Source organism: Nilaparvata lugens, chromosome 10 (assembly GCF_014356525.2).
Source record: "Nilaparvata lugens isolate BPH chromosome 10, ASM1435652v1, whole genome shotgun sequence".
Lineage (NCBI taxonomy): Eukaryota > Metazoa > Arthropoda > Insecta > Hemiptera > Delphacidae > Nilaparvata > Nilaparvata lugens.
In genome coordinates, this window is record NC_052513.1 from 41,784,139 (window position 1) to 41,805,475 (window position 21,337).

At 36.2% G+C, this 21,337-nt stretch overlaps 2 protein-coding genes across 2 annotated transcripts in view; both read left to right on the forward strand.

Moving 5' to 3' along the window:
* Nucleotides 1-14,684, forward strand: part of LOC111060255 (putative ammonium transporter 1) — a 44,828-nt gene extending 30,144 nt beyond the window's left edge. The window contains 5 exon segments of the mRNA XM_039436882.1: nucleotides 4,627-4,738; nucleotides 5,460-5,578; nucleotides 7,152-7,278; nucleotides 10,454-10,561; nucleotides 13,207-14,684. Coding sequence (XP_039292816.1) covers nucleotides 4,627-4,738; nucleotides 5,460-5,578; nucleotides 7,152-7,278; nucleotides 10,454-10,561; nucleotides 13,207-13,301 — 561 coding nt within the window. The 3' untranslated portion in view covers nucleotides 13,302-14,684.
* A 2,962-nt stretch (nucleotides 14,685-17,646) lies between these two features.
* On the forward strand, nucleotides 17,647-18,742 carry LOC111056727 (BRISC and BRCA1-A complex member 1). The gene has a single exon (XM_022344122.2). The coding sequence runs from the start codon at nucleotides 17,884-17,886 to the stop codon at nucleotides 18,709-18,711; it is 828 nt and encodes a 275-aa protein (XP_022199814.2). The 5' UTR covers nucleotides 17,647-17,883; the 3' UTR covers nucleotides 18,712-18,742.
* The last annotated feature ends 2,595 nt before the right edge of the window (nucleotides 18,743-21,337 follow it).

Below are 21,337 nucleotides of genomic sequence, written 5' to 3' on the forward strand. Positions count from 1 at the left end.
GAAGAACATCTGATCGACTTGAGAAGGAGGCTAGCAACTGCATACAAGGATGCTCACAAGAGATCTACCAGGATGGCAGAACAGCGAACCAAAATTGCCAATAAAGGAAGAAAGTTGAGGGAATTTGTGGCTGGAGACCTTGTGTATCTCCATGACCCAGCAACAAAACCAGGTGATTCAATTAAATTTCATTTGCCATGGAAAGGTCCATTCGCCATTGCTGAGAAGCTGTCAACTGTGAACTATTTGATCAAGTTGCCTGATGGACGACAGATGGTAGTTCATGTGAACAGGCTGAAGCCTTGCTATAAGAGAGAGAAGGCTGAAGCAGATCCCCTGGATAATGTTAATGAGGACTCACAGAAGACATTGGAGATTGAAGAGAGAGCTAAGGGTACAACCAGCTCCCATAAAACTCCTGAGGAAGAGGAAGAGGTGGAATATAGAGCCCCAGATTCTGAGGATGAATGGTGGGAGCAAGTATACTCACCAGCTGAAATTCCTGGGGAGGATGAGCGAGAGAGGGAGAATCTTCGAGAAGAAGAGGTGCAATTTCGAGAAGAAGAGGAAGAACCACCCAGCCCTGTATTTGATGAGAATCAGGACCCTCCCTACAGCCCAGATGAGAGAGTGCGGGAAGTACCCCGATCCCCAATTGTGACAAGGAGTCGAGCAAGGTCAGCAACCTAACCAGACAAGGTCGGGTAGAGAATTTCTGGATTGAGTAGGAAATTCTTTGCTGCAGACTGCGTTTGGCCCTGGGACAGCTGATGGTAACAAGAAGTGTGTATATATTCATGAAGAGAAATAGAGTAGAACCAAAACTTGATTTATAGTATACTGTATTTGTAATGTGTCGATTTTGATGATTTTAATTGAATTGAACAAAAGTATTCAAGTGTAGCTGTCATGTGACCCATATTGTAATAGATCTATCTTGTATGTTGTATGTCATTTGCAATGAGGTCTAATGAGTACAGAAGTTACCAAGTTAATGATAATTCCAAGATGAGAAGAATATTTCGATCTCTTGATCTAGCATATCAAAGATCAATAATCAACCATCTGAAGTAACATTGTTTGGTGCCTCAAGGGAGTCACACGTGGGGTGTGTGCAACGGTAACTGCCTAGGGTGCGCAGGTTACAACATGCATTAGGGTATGCATGGGAAATCAGGAGCAAGTGAAGAAGTCACTGGCTCAAATGAGACTCCTCAGTATGTGGTCGAGAGGAAGCACAGCTGTCTGGAACTGCAGGAGCATGGCTGCCTGGCAGGGAGGAAGTGTGTCTGTCCTGAAGCATAGCTGAGTGGAGCATTGTTTGATCAGAGGTTTAATGAATCCTTAGTGAGAAGGTGTAAGCCCACAAGGACTAGTAGAAGGATCACATGCAGTTACATCTAAGATGAATTTAATGTTGAAATGTTAGAAATCTATGTTAATTTTAAGGAACTTGAACTGTTGATGTATTTGTGTTTAACTGTGATGTGTATGGAGCCTTTTGTAATCGGCTACAATATCTAGTAATTGAGATTCATGTGAGTTTAGGTTAAGAATTTATTGTTTAGTTGTTGTTTGAAATATTCATATTCAATGGAGAGCCATTGACAGTTGGTGTATTTTGTTCTCTGGATGTTTTGATTACAAATCGTATTGGTTAATATTAGAAGGATAAGATTAATTGTGTTGGTATAGTATTAAGTTGCTGTAAATAACTGGGCTGAGGAATGCAACTATTGAGTGGCAAGAAAAGGGTATCAGGGTCAGATATCTAACACTGCAAGGACACTGTACAGATGAGTTTACTAACAGAACATGAACCCGTTCCAAGACTGGACACAGCTGTTTCATCAGTTGCAGGTGCTATCAGCCTATCATGTGGAGAGATCATCAATCCACAAGGAGTATGGTTCCAGAAGAAAGCAGATGTCCTCATGACAGGTGACTATTGGAGGATCCTGGTAGTTATCAACATCACTGAAATCAGTCACGAACTCTCTCAACTACACGATCAGACCCAAGAAATGCAGAATGCCATCACCACTGCTTCAGAAAAAATGCCTGCACTACACATTCAAAAGCAAGCCTTCAGCAGCATCAGCGATATGCAGGATGACATCTCTGACTCCATTCGAACCCTGATGGATCTTCTCTACCAAGGAAGGGGAAGAAGGGGGCTGATCAATGCGGGAGGAAAACTTCTTCGTGTAATCTTTGGAGTGGCAGAAGATGAGGATCTGCAGTCAGTGAAACACAGCGAGGAAGCACTCCAAACTCAAACTGCAGGACTCATTCATGTGGAGAAGGATCACTTGACCCTGACCCGACATTTAAGTTGCAGAGTGGCAGAAAACAGTAGAGAGCTGGTTGAAATTGCAAGGGAATGTTCAAAGAACACTAATGAGATAGTCTCTGCAATAAAGAAACTTAACCAAAAGGTGGTTAAGATTGAAGAACTTTTGAATATCTATATTAACACATCCTCAGCCCTACAGAATTTAAGATTAGCAAGTAGTAATGCATTGTTAGATTTAAGAAAACTAATAACGATTATTAATGAAGTGTCATATGGTAGGTTAAGTATCAATTTATTGTCTCCTGTTGAATTAAGTAATATTCTGGAAAAAGTTCGATCAAGCCTGTCAGATGGGTTGGAGTTGCCATTTGGGACGAACCCCACCAGTGCTTATCTGTACTACAATATCATGAGAGTGCGTGCTGTATCCGTTGGTGGCTTGATAAAACTGATTGTGACGGTGCCATTAATGTCTCCTGGACGGAGATTTGAACTTTTCCAGGCTTTTGCATTGCCAGTTCGTGACAACCAGACCCAGCTGATGGTACAATACCAGCTGAAGCCTGCCCACCGCTTGCTGATGACACCTGATCGGGCTCGGTTTGCAGTCATCCACCAACAACAACTGGAGCAGTGTGAAGCGGGGCCATTGACTGTATGCTCCGTGATGACTCCAGTCTACAGCCGACATCATCCATCCTGCCTGAGTGCACTGTTCCTGAATGACCTTGCTGTAGCTCAACAACAGTGTCAGCTGACTGTGCTTGCCACCGACCCAGCAGACACTTGGGTCTGGAATGATCAAGATGACACCTGGATTTACAGTGTAGCATCCAAGCGGCAGGTTGTCTCGCAATGTCAGCAGGGCAACCAGATCATTGTACATGAGTTGACACTCCATGGAACTGGACACATGAAGGCAACACCTGGCTGCACCTTGAGTACGTCACACTACCAGATCCTACCATCAGCTCGTGCCAGAGGGCACCTCAATCTTCAGAAGCACTTGGCACTCCTTAGTGTGCCTCCTGCTCTCATGCTGACTATCCCAGGCATGACTAGAGAGCGGATACTGGAGGGCATCCACCATCATCAGACCGAGGGTCGCCTGCAACCTGGTGAACTTGGGGTAGACAAGGTGTCCATTGACCAGCTGCTACACCATCTGACATCCCTGGAAGAACAACCCAATGCTGAGGGGTGGAGCTGGTGGCTCACCTCAGCACTCGCCTTTGGAGCCACCCTTGCTGCTGTCGCTGCGCTGGCTGCAGGGTTGATCTGGGACCGCCACCGCCACTCAGCCCAGAGCAAGGATGCTTTGGTATCAGCAGAGCAGCCCTCTACAATGGATGTTGCAGAGGACTCTACACCACCCACCCAGGATCCGGAGGAGCCGCGGGAATCCTAGTGCGCCCTTTTTCTAGGGAGGGGGTGATGTAATGGAAGCAATTGAAATAGTATTATTGAAATTTGTGAAATTAGAACGTAATATTTTATTTGCTGGCTGCCTAGCATAGGCTACGGAAAGCTTGCATTTTTTTCAACCGATGGACGAGGTGAGGATCTTTCTCAGGGTTGGGAACTGCCTAGCTTGCATCCCAGCCTGGGAAAGATAGTTTCCATCCACTCGTCCCATCAACAGTTTCCGGCTCTTCTTCCCCCTGCCGTAGTCTAGTTTTCCACGTGTAGGCCTAGGAAGAGTCGGACCTGAGACAAAAATTGCATTCTTTCCGTGCACTCTTCTTTTAACGGTTGAAGCGAGCGGAGCGCACTCGGACACAAATTCTTTTCGGAACTGGATCACCAAATCATCACCTAATGGATTTCTTCGACGTCTACATTATGGGTGAGTCCCAAAATTAATTCTACTCTAATGACACGGGGCGATCGAACTATGTTTATTTATGTTTTTGCATAACGATAGGTTGTTTTTTGTTTATTGTAACAGTCCAAATCTCATTCAATGTTTTTTTTGTATTAGGCTAGGCAGCCAGAATAGAGCCCGAAATTGATGTAAAATTTGGTAGAGCAAATGCTTAAATATAACAATTTTCATAGAGTAAACCTTAGCTTTATTTAATCACGTCTACACCTTGGTGAAAACAATTCTTTAATATCTTAGCTACCCGAGATATTACATTTTCATCAAATTAATCAATATATTTTCACCTTATGGTGAATAATCAGTTTTTTTCCACATAATGAGCCAAAATTGTTATTGTGATATTACTATGTATGTATTACTTCCCATCTAATTCTATTTGTGAATAAACTTCAGTTGCTCTTCATTCATCTATTTATTTAAAGTGAGAGTTGAAATTGTTTGACAGGTATCCGTATGTGGCAGTGCTGACACATTCTCATCTTTGGGAGCTATTTTATCTGGATTCTGCGCATGCTTCATTTTCTTCTCGATTCGTCGACTAATGTACGCTTTGAAAGGTAAAAAAATTACTCCTCCGCTAAGTACCTTATTCTTCAATTTATCTGAAAAAGGCTAACTGAATATTCTACTATGAATGGTCACAATCATCCAATAATGATTTTACTGACCTTAAATTTTCAATTTTTCTGAAAATGGTAAATGAAAATTCTACTATGAATGTTCACAATCATCCAATAATGATTTTGGAATATTTTGTGATGTTTGAAACATATTTATCACAATTGAAACACTTGGTGAAACATTTAATTGAATATTATCATTTCATCATCCTATTTATGCTGCATGATCAAAACAGATTCTTGTACATCATCAACACTGTCAGTTGCATATATTCTTTGTATTGTTGAATAAAAATTTGCATAATATGTTTCATATTATAAAACTGTATTTCTTTGTTATAACATCTTACCTCAGGATACATACCTAGCTATAATGAATAATTATTAGTCAATACCCTGGAATTAGCAAGTTCTTTAGCTCAAGGGCTCACTAGTAGACTATACCGTATTTCTTATTAATGAATGAATTAAAATATATTCTTGTTATGAAGTGTGATCAACTCATCCGTTGTTTAGGCATTGTTAAAGTATTTTATATGTTCTGTTATGATTTTATATTTTTTGTTCAATTTCAAATAATTGCTTGTATAGCTGTTACATTTTTAAAAAGCCCTATCAAAATACTCAATAGATAAACATATTTTTTGTATTTTTTCAGTTGACGACCCCCTAGATGCAGTTGCCGTCCACTTGGGAGGGGGTTTTTGGGGAGCTCTATCCGGACCCATATTCGCCAAGGGGGGACTTGTCTATGGATTTACCAATGCCGCAAGAACTGTAAGTTATTCCTATTCCCATCACACAATAATTTCAATTTATTTCATTTCTTAGCAATTCAAATTGGACTATGGATAATCCATTTATAATACAGGTTTCCATTTTTTTATTTTTATCACAAACTCTTTATAATATGATATGACATATCATTAAAAATATAATTAAATAAACATAATTACTCATACACATACTTGAATAAAATTAAAATAAAATATAAAATCTAGGTATCACCAGCAAAAAGAAAGTCTTTGCCCGCTGGTGAGAGTTGCAAAACAGTAAAAGAAAAACATAATTGATTCAATATTTTGCATAATATTCATTGTATTGGATGAGGTAGACGAATACAATATTCAGAAATAAGAAAAAGCAGGCTATTGTCCAAAATTCCTTATATTTCTCATTTTTTTCTGAAATAGACAAAATACTTTGTAGATTAATAATATGCACATTATTATATTAAATCTCTATATCAAATCTTTAATCTTCGAATATCCGAATATCTATCGAGTTGAAAATGAATGATAATGAATTTCCTATAGAGAAACACAAATTATAAAATATTTGAACGAGCGAAGTGTGATCGAGCGATAGTTATTCCTATGATGAGAGTATCGAGAAGTTGTCCTCTGTGAGTTTGTGGGTTAGTTGCTTTGTTTATTTAAATAATTAAACCATTTAGCCTACTTTCATTAATCAACTTCATTAATAGTTATTAAGTTATTAGCTCAATCTCTATTGAGTTATTAATCAATCATCTTCAAATTCTAAACAGATTAATCAATCATCTTAAAATTCTAAACAGCCTACATATTCTTTGAACAATTACACACATCAAGTTCGTTGGCCAACGAAATTGACTCACTCCTTCGTCTTTTTTTTGTAGATATTGCAGGCTATAATAATAACATTGAAAGTCAAAGACCTTATAAATCTTCAAGGTCTTTGTTGAAAGTGCATATAACAACAGGACTGTAGTGACTGAACATCTGGATCCAGCTGACTGTTGACTTGTGTTTTGATAGCTATCACAAGGACTGTCTTTCCTTTAAGGTTGTGCAAAGGCTAAAAATAAACTTTCTACTGTTTATATTTTTCAAAGTTTCTCGATTTGTTTATCACAGGAAAACATTTTTTTTCCGATCATTACTTTTTGAGATATGAGCGCCTAAAGTTTGAATTTTTGGGACAGAACATTTCAAGTTCTGTAAGAGATAAATCCATGAGATATAGAGGATAGATTCTACATGGTATTATTGATCTAGTAAAACAAAAATTTGCTGAAAATATCAATTTTCAAGAAAGTTATTCAATTTACCAAAAATAACTCAAATAAAGTTAATTTAAATAAAGTTAATGGCGCCGACATTCCTTATTCAGCTGTCTATCTTTAAATTCGATTTAATCATATTAGCTCATGAGAATTCTCCAACAAAAATTAGTAGACAGTCTACTAACGTTGTTCTCCAGCCCGGGGGCTCACCAGTTGTATTTGTTTCTATGATGTATTTTGTTTATCATTGTCACTTATTTTAGTGAAATTGTTATCATTTGGCTGTATTCTGTATGTTTACAGCAACTGGCAAATAACTTGTTCGGGGTGCTAGTATTATGTGCATGGTCAGCACTTACCAGTATACTGCTCTTCGGATTTATGAAATCCGTCGGAATTTTCCGTGTATCCGAGGATGACGAACTTAAAGGTAGCGTAAAATAACATTTTTAGAAATATAGTATAACCAAAGAGAAAATACAGCATAAGAATAATTATATCCTATGGTTTCTAGAACTCAAAGTATTGAATGAAAAAGACTGAGAAATTGTCAAAAAACCACTGATTTATTGATAATTAGAAAGACCGGTTTCGGTTATTACACCATTGTCAATCTCTGATAAACTAAAACTAAATACAAGAGCAGCAGAATTTATACTGGTAGGCGAGTACTGCTATTGGTCGAGGGCATGAACGCCTGCCATTGGCCTAGCTAGACAGTCTCCTCCCCCTCAACGGTGTGACAAAATGGCGGCTTAAGCAACAGAATCGCCATGATAATAAAATCATGATGGCTCATAGGTATTGTTAGTGCTCTATAGACCATACTATTGAAAGGTCTATAGACCTATGGTCTATAGAGCACTAACAATACCTATGAGCCATCATGACTTTGATATTGAGATCACTAAAATTAAACAGATAGCTGTCACAAATGGGTATGAAGAAAGTATGGTGGACAGATTATTGAGTGAAATTAATAGACAAATTTCAATCAATTCTAGCTTTGTAGGCTCAAACTGTGAGGAGGCGACTTGGATAACAATCCCATATTTAGGCCGTGTATCTGATAAAATAGGTAGGGAATTGAAGAGGAATGGATTTCATGTTGCTTTCAAGACCAAACCGATTTTAAATAGTCTATTTAGCTGGAGTAAAGACAAAATTGATATTTGGGATAAAAGTGGGGTGTACAAACTTAAATGTGATGATTGTAATGCTTGTTACGTGGGTCAGACTGGTAGAAGTTTCAAAAGTAGAATTAAAGAACACATCAGAGATTGGAATAAACAAAATGGGGAATCTAACTTTGCAGAACATTTGATAACAAATAATCACAAGTTCACAGTTAAGGAGAATGTTGAGTTTCTGCATGTTAATAACAAAGGCAGATCTTTGAATATCTAGAGGCTTTAGAAATAACAAGAGTAATTAAGGAAAATTCCCAGTATAGTTTAAATGACCAGATTCATTTCAACCAGTACAACACTACGAATTTAGTTTTATCATAAAATTGTAAGCATACATTAGTCAATAGTTTTTCCATTTACATATTTGTTTTATTATCTTTCACACTTGTTTTCTTGGTTCTTATTTTGTACTCAAAGTAAATTTTATTATCATGGCGATTCTGTTGCTTAAGTCGCCATTTTGTCACTCCGTTGAGGGGGAGGAGACTGTCTCTAGGCCAATGGCAGGCGTTCATGCCCTCGACCAATAGCAGTACTCGCCTACCAGTATAAATTCTGCTGCTCTTGTATTTAGTTTTAGTTTATCAGAGATTGACAATGGTGTAATAACCGAAACAGGTCTTTCTAATTATCAATAAATCAGTGGTTTTTTGACAATTTCTCAGTCTTTTTCATTCAATATGAATAATTACCACAATATCAACTTCTCAACTACACAAAAATTCAAAGTATGGAATTTTTGTATCGAATTTTGGTGTTGTGTATCAAGTTGAAATGATACTGTATCATTTTGTGGTGATAATGTATCATGTATAGTGATACCATGGAGAAAAGATAGCATAAGAATATATCCTATGGTTTGTAGAATTCATTCAAAGTTTGGAAGTTTTGAATGAAATTTAATCATGGTGTTGTGTATCAATTTGAGATGATAATCATGTTGTGTTGATACTGTACCAAGTGTGGTGATACTGTATCATTTTGTGGTCATACATTATCATTTATGGTGACACCATTGAGAAAATATAGCATAAGAATATATCCTATGGTTTGTAGAATTCATTCAAAGTTTGGAAGTTTTGAATGAAATTTAATCATGGTGTTGTGTATCAATTTGAGATGATAATCATGTTGTGTTGATACTGTACCATGTGTGGTGATACTGTATCATTTTGTGGTCATACAGTATCATTTATGGTGACACCATTGAGAAAATATAGCATAAGAAGATAAAATACCTCATGGTATAGGGCGTTTATGTTCTAATATTCAATGTTAACTCAAGCCGATAGTCCTAGTAGTTGCTTTTGGTGAAGCTGTGACGCTGGTAGTCTCTCATACTATGCCGTTCTCATACTCCTGCTTCAAAAACACAGTAATAATAGACAGTAATTGGCATACGTTGACAAAAATCGGCCTGAAATTTTGAACATGAATGACCTATACCACAGTATACATACAGTATGGAAACTTGGCTAGTACCCTGACGCTAAAATCCGCCATCTTGTTAGGAAGCGCCGCATTGTAATAGTATTGATGGCAGATTCGGATCACTTTAATGATCCGGATCAATTGATCTCATTCACTGCCACGAGCCAATCAGAAGACCAGGATTGGAACTTCCCAAGGTCACGTGACGTGTTTAGTATTGGCGTCATGTAAAAAGCATTGGTTAGATAAGCGATTGATTACAAGTTTCCTTTCTGTACTTATTCTGTGCCTATACCATGGGATATCTTCTTATGCTATATTTTCTCTATGAATTAAACTTATTGAATAAAACTCTGATAATAGGTGGATTGAGTAAAACCTAACTCAAATCAACTCAAACCAAACTTCATTAAGTTCTCCACAAAACAAAATTCATTTTACAATGAAAACGTTCAAATTGAATAGAGACCTCAATAGATTTCAGACCCGTCAGAGATAAAATAGCGGCTTCCTTTATTTATATTAGCTGATATATTTGTTTCAACTTACAATAATGAGGAGGACACATTCATAAATACAATCATTATTATAAAAACACTCCATTCACATGGGCTACTATTTAAATTAATAAAAACAATATAAAAATCTTTAAGCACTCTTTATTTTTTTATTTTATTTTATAATCTGACGATCGTGTGATCACCGAAACTAGTTGTTGAACTATTTTTAAGTTTTTTTAAAAAATAAAGGGTGCTTTAAGATTTTTATATTGTTTTTATTAATCACTATTATTTATATAATAAACAATGTAGATTGTTCATTCTATGTTTATATTTATATGTTTTTATTAATCACTATTATTTATATAATAGAATAAACAATGTAGATTGTTCATTCTATGTTTATATTTACATGTTTCTGATGTAGCTTGATGATAATTAATCCATCAACATTCATTCATTAATTTACAATATTGATTTTCAGGTCTTGATATTGCTCTACATGGAGAACCAGCTTATCCCAGTGAGGCATGGACTGGTATTGAAAATAATCCAGAAGTTATCAAAGTACAAGACTTACCTCCTGCTGAAAGTATGTTATTTCTTATTTATGCCCTTATTAACAAACACAATATTCACATTATAAGATTAATAATTATAATGATACAAATAAATTTCAACTCTCAATTTGAACTCTCTCACTATACATTCACGCTTATAATCACACTAGCCGTCAGGCTCGCTTCGCTCGCCATATCCGTCTAGCCAGGGGGCTCCGCCCCCTGGACCCCCGACTGGATCGTCCAAGAATGAGATCAGCCGGCTCGCTTCGCTCGCCTGCATTTTTCATTTGAGCATTTTTATCATATGTTAGGACAATATCAGTCGGGGGTCCAGAAACGTCTGGCTAAACGGATATGGCGAGCGAAGCGAGCCTGACGGCTAGTAATATAATATTCCCAGGATTGAAGTGCCCAATCAATTTTTCCGCGATAAATGCATTTAAATCTTCATCTTGGTGCCAACCTAACAAAGTCAACTCAACTTAATGCCAACCTGACAAAATTATTAATTTAGTTGCCAGTTAACAACTGTTTCGAAGAGGTACTCTATCTAGATTATAGTTCTATAGTAACATATGATATGGAAATTTCAATTATAATTAAGAGATTGGGAGAAGAAGAATATACATGCTAAAAGACGAACTTTAAACCCTTAAAAACCACCCTTAGAGTTAAAATATCGCCAAAAGATTTCTTAGTGCGCCTCTAAAGGGCCAACTGAACATACCTACCAAATTTGAACGTTTTTGGTCAGGTAGAGTTTTAGTTATGCGAGTGAGTGAGTGAGTGAGTGAGTGCCATTTCGCTTTTATATATATAGATTTGTGTACAGGCACTTACAAGTCGAGGATCTATCATAAGTTCTGATTCAAATTAAAACAAATTCGAGGTGAAATGGTATTACTGGGTGACATTTTATAATAGGATTGAGTGGGGCCCATTGACGTTTGAATTTCACATCAGGGAAGGGAGAACTTCCTGTAAGGGTCTCTCAACCAACAAAAAGCCTGAAGAATAGTGTAATATTTATTTTTTAAATAAGGACTATCTTAGAAAAAGTGTATGAATGACTCAAAGCATAGAGAAAAAATACTTCGTTCATATAGATTAGTTTGTCTCTGCTCCAAGTGACAAACCAATTCGTTCTTGCCAATAAATATCTTACTATATAACTATCGTTCAAGCTATTACTTTCCATGTAAAGTTCACTATAATTTCAACTTATCAAGGAAGCATTTATTATCCCAATGCCCTTGTAGTTCATATTATATTTTTTATTATTTCTCTGTATTCTTTGAGAGTTGATAAAATGCAAGGTGATCAACATAAATGAATAAAAATCGAGCCTCAAATTTTGACATTCAATAACTTTTTTATGTGTGCATCGAATTTGATGATTTTTTTTAGATGTGTTCGTTATGTTCAGGACTAGGTTTATGGCCTATCAAATTTATAAACCGACTTCTGGACTCTTTCCTACGGTCCTTCAAAGTTTACATGTAATCCTTATGGGAGAAGATTTGTGAGCTGGCCACACACAGAAATAGTCGTCGGTAGATACTAGACAAGAGTGTGTGCTGCTCCATAACCACCCATATTATATTCTAAACCCATATTCCATTCTAAACGCCCAGACCAAAAACAAAATGACTTTTCTGTGTGTATAAACTCAGTGCAGTGCGGCCTCAGGTTAAAGACTTACATGCTCTAAAGACATTGCTTTGTTTCGAATAATTGTGCTGTCTTCGGTGTTCAGAATTGATTGATTTTCAGTAAATCATTTATATTGCAGTTGGAAAATTATCTATATAAATAAAAGTAAATTCGTATGGCTTTTGTTGATGGGGAGTCCCTTGCGGGATATAAATAAATAAATAATTATTTATTTGTATAAATAAAATGCCGCATCGCGCCTCCTCAGGTGTGCATCCAGCTCAAGTTTGTCATGAGATGCTTAAACTATTTGGCGGTACGAAGTTCGCCGGGCCAGCTAGTATACAATATTTTATTCTATTTAATTTTGTGATAAATCTGTATGATAATCAATTCTTGATAATGAATGATAATTATTATCAATTCTATGGGGAACGATAATAATTATACATCAATACTGTAGACTTGTTAGTTACAATGTTTCTTTTTCCATCAAGAGATGATAATTGATTCTTGATGATATAATAATGATAATCAATTCTTTGGGAAATGATACATCAAGATTGTTTGGCTTGCTAGTTCCATATTGATACTTCCCATTAAGATATTTTAATAAATTCTTGATGATATAATAATGATAATCAATTCTTTGGGAATTGATACATCAATATTCATTTATTTATCCATCATTTACAATCAACTCAAGGATAAAGAAACAGACTACAGTCCAAAACTTCTTCTCATCCCAATTTCATAAAATAAATTGTCCAAATAAAGGTTATGTGCGACTTTTCAATTCTTCACTAATTTCCACATTGAAACAAAACACAAACACTTGAAACAATTAATTTTGAATTTGGAAAGATTAAGATCCGAATTGATAACAAAATTCCTTCTCCTTAGCACTCAATATTGTAGACATAGACAAAACTAGTTACATTGATTCTTTCGATAAAGAGTTATGATCAAGGCTAACCTTGAACAAAATGTCAAAGTGTTTAATTGTTTTTCTATTTTTCAGAGAGCAAATCAAAATCTTCGAAATCGTCATACACTCTCCGACAGATGAACTTCGACAATATGGCGTTGGACATGAACTCAGAGCATAGGAGATGAAGCTAATTCAGTGAAAACTTTGTGATAAATCATAGAAAATTGCTAAGTTTCGAAGATTCTTATGGAACTAGGAAGCGTGGAATGATTTTCAGTTCCAAGTCCATCGCATCAATGATCTCCAGACTTTCATCTATCTTCGTCAGTAGATCATATAGTGAGGTCCACACGTTATAATAGCAGTGAAGAAAGATAGGTGAACAGCGCTGTCGATTCTCTGCCACTGCCTTCCATAGTTGATGGCTGATACCGGTATATCTGATATCAACTGTTCATTCTTGTTGAATAATAAATTAGATTTATCCATTATTATTTAACAAAAATCCAAATTAAATGCTGTAAATCACCCCGAAGACTTCAAAATATTGTTGTCAATATTTGCAGTAACAGAAGTCTTCGACGTGATTTACAGCATTTGATTTGGATTTTCGTTCAATAATAATAATTAATTCATTAGCATTTGAATTGATAAAAATAATATTTTATCTTGATTATGAAAATTTATTATTCAATCATTGAAAAATAGATATTCTCCCAGACGAATATAGATCATCTATATAATTGCAATTGCAATAATTGCAATATCTCAGTAATTACCATCTGTAGATCTATATTCGTCTGGAGATTATATATATTTCAATGATTGAATAATAAATTCGCATAATCAAGATAAAATATTATCTTAATCAATATTATATTTCTACATTGTTGTAAAGCGATCTGGCTTCTTGGTGGAGCTGAAAAAGAATAGCGCTATCTGCTTTGTCGAATGATAGACAAGGATAGCAACACCAATGTTGAAATCAAATACTGCCATTTTAATGTGGACCTCACTTTAATGTTGGAAAATTTATCGTCCATAAAGCCTCTTGCACACAGGGACAATAGTTGCGTTCACTTATAGCCGCCATTAGTGGCTAATAGCCAGCATAAAGGGCCATTATTAGTGTCTGAACTTGGACAATAGACGAGATTCTAGTGGACGCTAGTAATGTCCAAGTCTAGTGGACGTCACTATTGTCCCTGAGTGCAGGTTGCTTAATACTTGCAGCTTAGAGAAGAGTGTAGCATTATCTTCAAATCACTTCATTTCTTAGATTAATTAAGCTAAGGCCCGGTTGCACAAAAGCCGGTTAAATTTTAACACTGATTAACTTCAAGAGAGCCAATCAGAAAAGGCGTTTTTGAAAAGATGGCTTCTCTGATTGGTTCTCGTGGAATTAATCACGATTAAAATTTAACCGGATTTTGTGCAACCGGCACTAAAAGTGATAGTGAATATTGTATAAATATTGTAACGCCTATTCATGTGATGTAACATATTTTATAAATATGTGCTCATTTATTAGTAATTGTTCCAATTGAATTAAAATTTCTGTTTTCTAATTATGTGGTTTGTTATAGTGCTAATTTCCATCGTATTATCCATAGCAAATGATGTACGGTATGGTGTGAAGCTTATAATATATTATTATAGGCAAGAATTTATCTATTGATATTCCAATAATTTCTGAAATATTCCATGAAATGTACTGAATTGTGTGAAGCCTATTTCTTGAAAATCTCAGAAACCATAACAGATAATATGAACTTTCAACCGGTTGCATTGAACTCCAAATCAAATTTTACATAAGATTCTACCAGTCAAGAAGCATATTGGTGCTACCAAAATGTATGTAGCCAATGGCTATTTCGGGATATTCCATGGAATGTACCGTACTGAATTGTACACATTTTTAATAGCCTAACCATAGCTGATATGAACTTGGAATTAGTTACATTGGACCCCAAACCAGATTTCACTATTCTAGAGCATATTCTTATTATTACAGTAGGTATATTTTATTTATTCCTTATTATTAATCATATAGATGCTACCTAAAAATTTGGTGGCAATGTTTATTGTTTTGTTTTTATTGAGAAATGCATTCACCTCTTGCCTCATCTGAGAAGGAAGGCATAACAAAATTCATCCCAACATAAGAGGCAGCCTCACCTGAGGTACCTACTACTTTGAACACAAGCAAAAACCAAAAGGCGATCTGACCCATACGCATGCTACGGTACCTTCTGGCACGGAACATGGGTATGAATTATAGCACTTGTGAAATATCGGAATTTGGGTAGATAAAAATCCCTAACCGAAATAGTAATAGGTCTGAAATAAAGTAACTGGCTAATATCGCCAAATAGATAACAATTAAGATTAGATAGCATCAGCTTGTTCTGACTAAACGGTAGAAAAACCTAAAAAGGATTTGAAAGGATTTGTTGCTAATAAATATATTATATAAAATATTTTGAAGATTGAGGTTAGGTATATGCATTCAGGGATCGGCGACCTAGAGATCGATCAAATCGAGCAACGTAGAATCTGACCAAAACCCCTCGGCAGAGCTCTATTGCAACAAAACAGTATGCAATGTGAAAGAACACATGATCACGTGGCTAACTATTAGGTAGCATGAAATAAATATTAGTATACAGAATATTAGCTAGCATGTAGAGAGCATAAGTAAAAAACCAAATAAAAATAATTAAGTGTATTCAGGAAATAGGAGGTACCAGGGCATGAATACTGAATCAAATTTGCATGCACCAATAGCACAATAGCAGTTAATAGGCGGAGGGCCACTAGAATAGAATAATACCCAAAAACTACTTCGAAAACATCAAACATTTCTGAAAATGTACCTTTTCATAAGCAACAGATGCTCTTTTGTATCTTCTCAAAAGCAACGTGTTGCATCCGGAAAGATACACAAGGAGTTTTTTTGGCGTTACTTCCTTTTAGCACACAGCTTATCAGCTGACATTCATTCATCATGCTCTTTCTATTGTTGATGATATACTGCAGCTCAAACAGATGCTTTTATCCTCTCAAAAACAACGTGTTGCATCCGAAAAGATATACACAAAGAGTTTTAAAGTGGGCCTATTTTTCCATTAGCAACAAACGCTCTTTTGTATCTTCTCAGAAGCAACGTGTCGCATCCAAAAAGATACACAAGGAGTTTCATGGGTTACTTCCTTTTACCACACAGCCTATCAGCTGACATTCATTCAACATGCTCTTTCCATTGTTGGTGATACATTTCAGCTGGAACAGATGCTTTTATCTTCTCAAAAACAACGTGTTGCATCCGAGAAGATACACAAGGGGTTTTAAAGTATGCCCATCTTCCCATAAGCAACAGATGGTCTTTTGTATCTTCTCAAAAGCTACGTGCTGCATCCGAAAAGATACACAAGGAGTTTCAATGTAACTTTCCATAAGCAACAGATGCTCTATTGTATCTTCCCAAAAGCAACGTGTTGCATCCGGAAAGATACACAAGGAGTTTTTTGGAGTTACTTCCTTTTACCACACAGCCTATCAGCTGACATTAATTCAACATGCTCTTTCCATTGTTGGTAATACGTTGCAGCTTCCTCATTCATGAAGAATCTCTTTGTGTAGGGCGCTTCCTTCAAGAAAGCTCTGTAGAGATTTTTTCAAAGACGTGGATATTACTCTGCGGACCATACTTTGCCTCAATGTACCCAGAATACATGTATTCTAGGTACTTTTCTTTGCCAATATGCCGTTTCAAAGACACAGAGGCAGTGATGAGGGACGTGTACTGTGGCATATAAATGAAGACAAGCGCTCGCCTCCACTTGTCAACACTTCAATTTTTGTCGAGTGAAGGCGAGTGACAAGCCGAGCATCCACAAATGGTCACATCGTTGTGTGAATGGCTAGACCAACGTGGCCATGCTGGTAAGCAAACCACTTGGCCAACGACTTGGCAATAGTGTGGACTAGGTATTTTACACGCATGTCTTGACATTGTTGCTTATAGTACTATAGTAAAGTCCACGTTATAATCATGGCAGTAGTGTTTGATTAGCAGTGGTATTGCTATCCTTGTCTATCATTCAACAAAGCAGATAGCGCTATCTCTTTCAAGCTTTGCTCTGTTGCCAGATCGTCTTTCAAGAATGTAGAATTAATAATCAATTAACGAAATATATTATCTCAATTATGAAAATTTATTGGAGATTATTATTCTTGCTTAGTAAAATATAATCGATTATTCTAAGCGAGAATGAACAGATAATATTATATCAATAAACCTGTATCAACTACCATCTATAAAAGACATTGACTAGACAGAGGATCGGCAACGTTGTTCTCGTATCTTTCTCCTTTCCCATTATAACGTGAACCTTCAATATATAAAAACAACATGCCTTGTTGCCTTGCCAAGACGATCCAACCTTGTGTTTAGTGTGTGATTGCGTACCCATGTACAATGTGCCTACCACCTAGTGTAATATAGCGGAGCGGCCTTACGATCAGCTGTGTCCCGGCCAGAAAGCAGAAAGCAACAATCAAGTTTACGTTTGCACGATGCACGATTTGTGTGGAACAACAAAGTAAAACTTCTGTAACCAGTGATTTAATATTGTGAAATTGTGTTTATATTTAGAAAATTTAATTTAATCATTCTTCAAGTATCATATTAATCTAATAATGTTGTGCTATCAGTTGTTTTGTTCTTGATATTCGTAGTAAACAGTTTGAGGCAAAAACTTTTCAATGCCAGTGTTTAGGCCTATGATAGATGCAGAATCGGGATCTAAGATTACAATGAAAAGATTAGATTACAATTCAAAAAGAAGTAGTCAATCAACTGACACCGAAAATGAGGAAATCAGTTCGCCGTTTGTTGCAGTGCCCGAGAAAATAGTAGTTTGTGTTGACATTGCAGAAGATCCTAACCTAGTACCCTACCGTAGGTCTGACAACACCAATTTCAGACCATTTGAAGCTCTCAAGAAAGCTTTGGAACTTTTTGCAACCAATAAACTTAGTTTGAATCAAAATCATCAATTCGCTTTCGCTACAGTCGAACCAGGTGGATTCAAGTGGGTATCAGACTTTAGTAGCAACTTGCAAGTGATTAGCTCTGTAATTGACTCTCTTGAACCCGTGGAACAAACCAAACCAGACATTTGCAACTTCAACACCGTCTTCAAAGAAGTGAAATCTAAAGTAGGAACCCTACCAGTCAACACAAACAATAATGTGATTCCAAGCCACATTGTAAGGCTTTTCTTAATCTACAATTCGTCAATGAACAAACCATTCTTGAACAGGCGTGATGAAAGCTACAAGTCGCTGATTTTGTCGGATAACTTCTTTCTGGACATACTGTATCTACACGATCCTGCAAGCGCCGAAAACTACCCTCAAAAAATCTACAGTGTTCTTTTGAGCTTCATCAAAGGAGGCTCGTATTTCCAAGAAGAATCCAGGAAAGTCACACAGGTTTTCAACACATTCGCTAGATTCCTGGCTCACCCGTTCCAGCGACCGTACAATGAATACGAACAACAAGTATTAGAAATGTCTGAAAACTATTAAGAGGTATTCTCGAACTAATCCAGTTTTCAAATTGACAATATTATAAGACACATTATCCTATACAAGCAGAAAATTATAAGTTATTTCTTGAGTGTGATTTGATTACAAGTGGTACGGTAAGTTACTTACCACTACTTCTGTTACTTGGTAAGTTACTTTTGTTACTAAGTTAATTAGCCTACCGTACTTGAAAATGTTATCGCCTCTGATTTTCATAATCCTTTTATTGAATATGTCAATTGTATTGCATGCTTCCCTCTTTGTTAGATACCCACTCTTTCATATATGGATCCCTTTAGTAATTAGTCTTATCGATATTCATCTTGGTTTACCTTTCTGGTTCACTCTGTTGCTGATAACTCGAGTTATTTTTATCCCCAGTAGAGATCCTGGGGATTTCTTTCGATGGCCATTGCTACATAGACTTTATTCTATTAGGTGGGCCGCCCACTAGAAACGTTTACGTCCAAACTAGCATCGGCCGAAAACTACCGAACGCGATCCCCCAACAAAGAAATGAATAGATGCTCGTCCATTGCAAGAGGTACATACGGCCGTCTCCGGACGATCAATTTTCGATCTGAATTGAATGTGGTTTTCCGGCTCTATTCGGCCGAACTAACTAGTCGAGCTGAGACAACAAACTGTTTCTAACCTAAAATTGCTTCTCAGTCTTGTTTTTTTGAACTTGTTCAGTTTTATAAAGTTGTAACTATGGACAATGAAAACTTGATAAGCTTGGTTCAAGAGCATGTTCCATTGTGGGATATGCGAGACAAAAGATATCGTGATGTTCAAAGGTATTCTTCTTCTAATCTGTGGACAAAGATTGCTGAACAAATAGGATCCGAAGATAAGATTATTATAATGAATATTAGTGGAATTTGTTTATTCAGTTTTAAAAATCTCAATATATTCATTGAAAAATTTTGGTGGGTTTGATAGTAGTTAATTCAATAATTGGCAACCAGTCTACTACTCGGTTGAGGTCCACGGTTCCAGTGGATGGTTACCCTTAACCGCTAGAGATCCTTATGATTTCATTCACATTTTTTCCTGTGTAGTTGTGACGCTGATATCGTGGTAATTATCCATACTCAACAAAAAGATAAAAAATTGTCAAAAACACAGATTTTATTAAAAGTAGAAAGACCGGTTTCGGTTGTTACACCGTTATCAATCTCTGGTAAACCATCAACCACAGATAACTAGAGATTGATAATGGTGTAACAACCGAAACCGGTCTTTCTACTTTTGATAAAAATCTGTGGTTTTGACAATTTTTAGTTCTTCTATTTAATATTTTATTCGATGGTCATGGCTACAGCACTACACAGACTTTATTCTATTTTGAACTAGAGATTCTTGGGACACCAGAGAGATACCAGTGTAAAACAAGCTAGGACCCCAGTGAGGCTCAAGGATTGGTGTCCGGGCTGGTGACCCGAGTGAGACACCAGCCGGCCACCAGAATCAGGTGTCCCAACTGTTGATCCTAGTGTAATGAGCGCAATAAGAACTAATGTCCCGCGACTCGTTCGGACACTTGGTGTCCCACTGGTGGGACAAATATGAGCTGTAAATTTTTCGTTGAAATTACTGGTTGTAATTTTTTGCATATTTATTTATCTTACTTATTATCTCACTTACTTACTTCCAATGTCTTCCTCACGGTCCTGGGATCGGGGAATCGTCAATGGACTCTGTGAACTATGTATGATTCAACATAGGCTATTAGGATGATATTTGAAGTTTCAATATCAAGCTATTAACTTTTCAATTCAATATAAATATCCTAAGAAATCAAATGATTTCTGTCGCTTCACAAGAAGCCAGTATGATTAATGTGGCTTTACAAGAGGCCAGCATGATTAATCATGTAGCTTTTCAAGAAGGCAGTGATTGAGATTAATGTATTATTACGAATTAATAATAAAAACTTTTCTTAGTCTTATTATTTAATATAAATAATTACCACAATATCAACTTCTCACTACACATAAAGTATTATTACAAAAATCAAAATCGAAAAAACTAATTCTCTTGCTTTACAAGGAGACAATATAATTTATGTATTATTACAAAAATCAAACTCAATTAAACTAATTTTCATTTTAGGATTTTCAAAAGTGTGGTCCGGCTGGTATCATGGGATTTTAAGTTGAACTCCATTTTTTAATTTTATTTCGCATTGATAAGAATCAATCTTCATTTTCTAAATGTATTATATGTATTCATCAGCTTAATTGTCGCATCCAATGAGTAGTGTGTATTAGTTCATCCTCAATTCACTCAATTTTATTTAGCATTGATGTAGAAAAAACGATCCTCATTTTCTAAATGTATCATAAATATTATGTATTCATCAGCTTAATTGTCGCATCCAATGAGTAGTGTGTATTAGCATAGAGAAACAATAGTATAAGTAGATATCCCATGGTATAGGGCGTTTATGTCGCAACTTTTACTGTTATCTAAAGCCGATAGTCCACGTAGTTTTTTCCTGTGAAGATTTATGACGCTGGTAGACTCTCATATTGTGCCGTTCATACACTCTTACCCGGTCAAAACAGTAAAAATCGACAGTAGGTAATCGGCTTGAGATAACAGTAAAAGTTGCGACATA

What these genes read in the sequence shown, in the direction of transcription:
- LOC111056727 (XM_022344122.2), top strand. Translation starts at nt 17,884, where the DNA reads ATGCCAGTGTTTAGGCCTATGATAGATGCAGAATCGGGATCTAAGATT.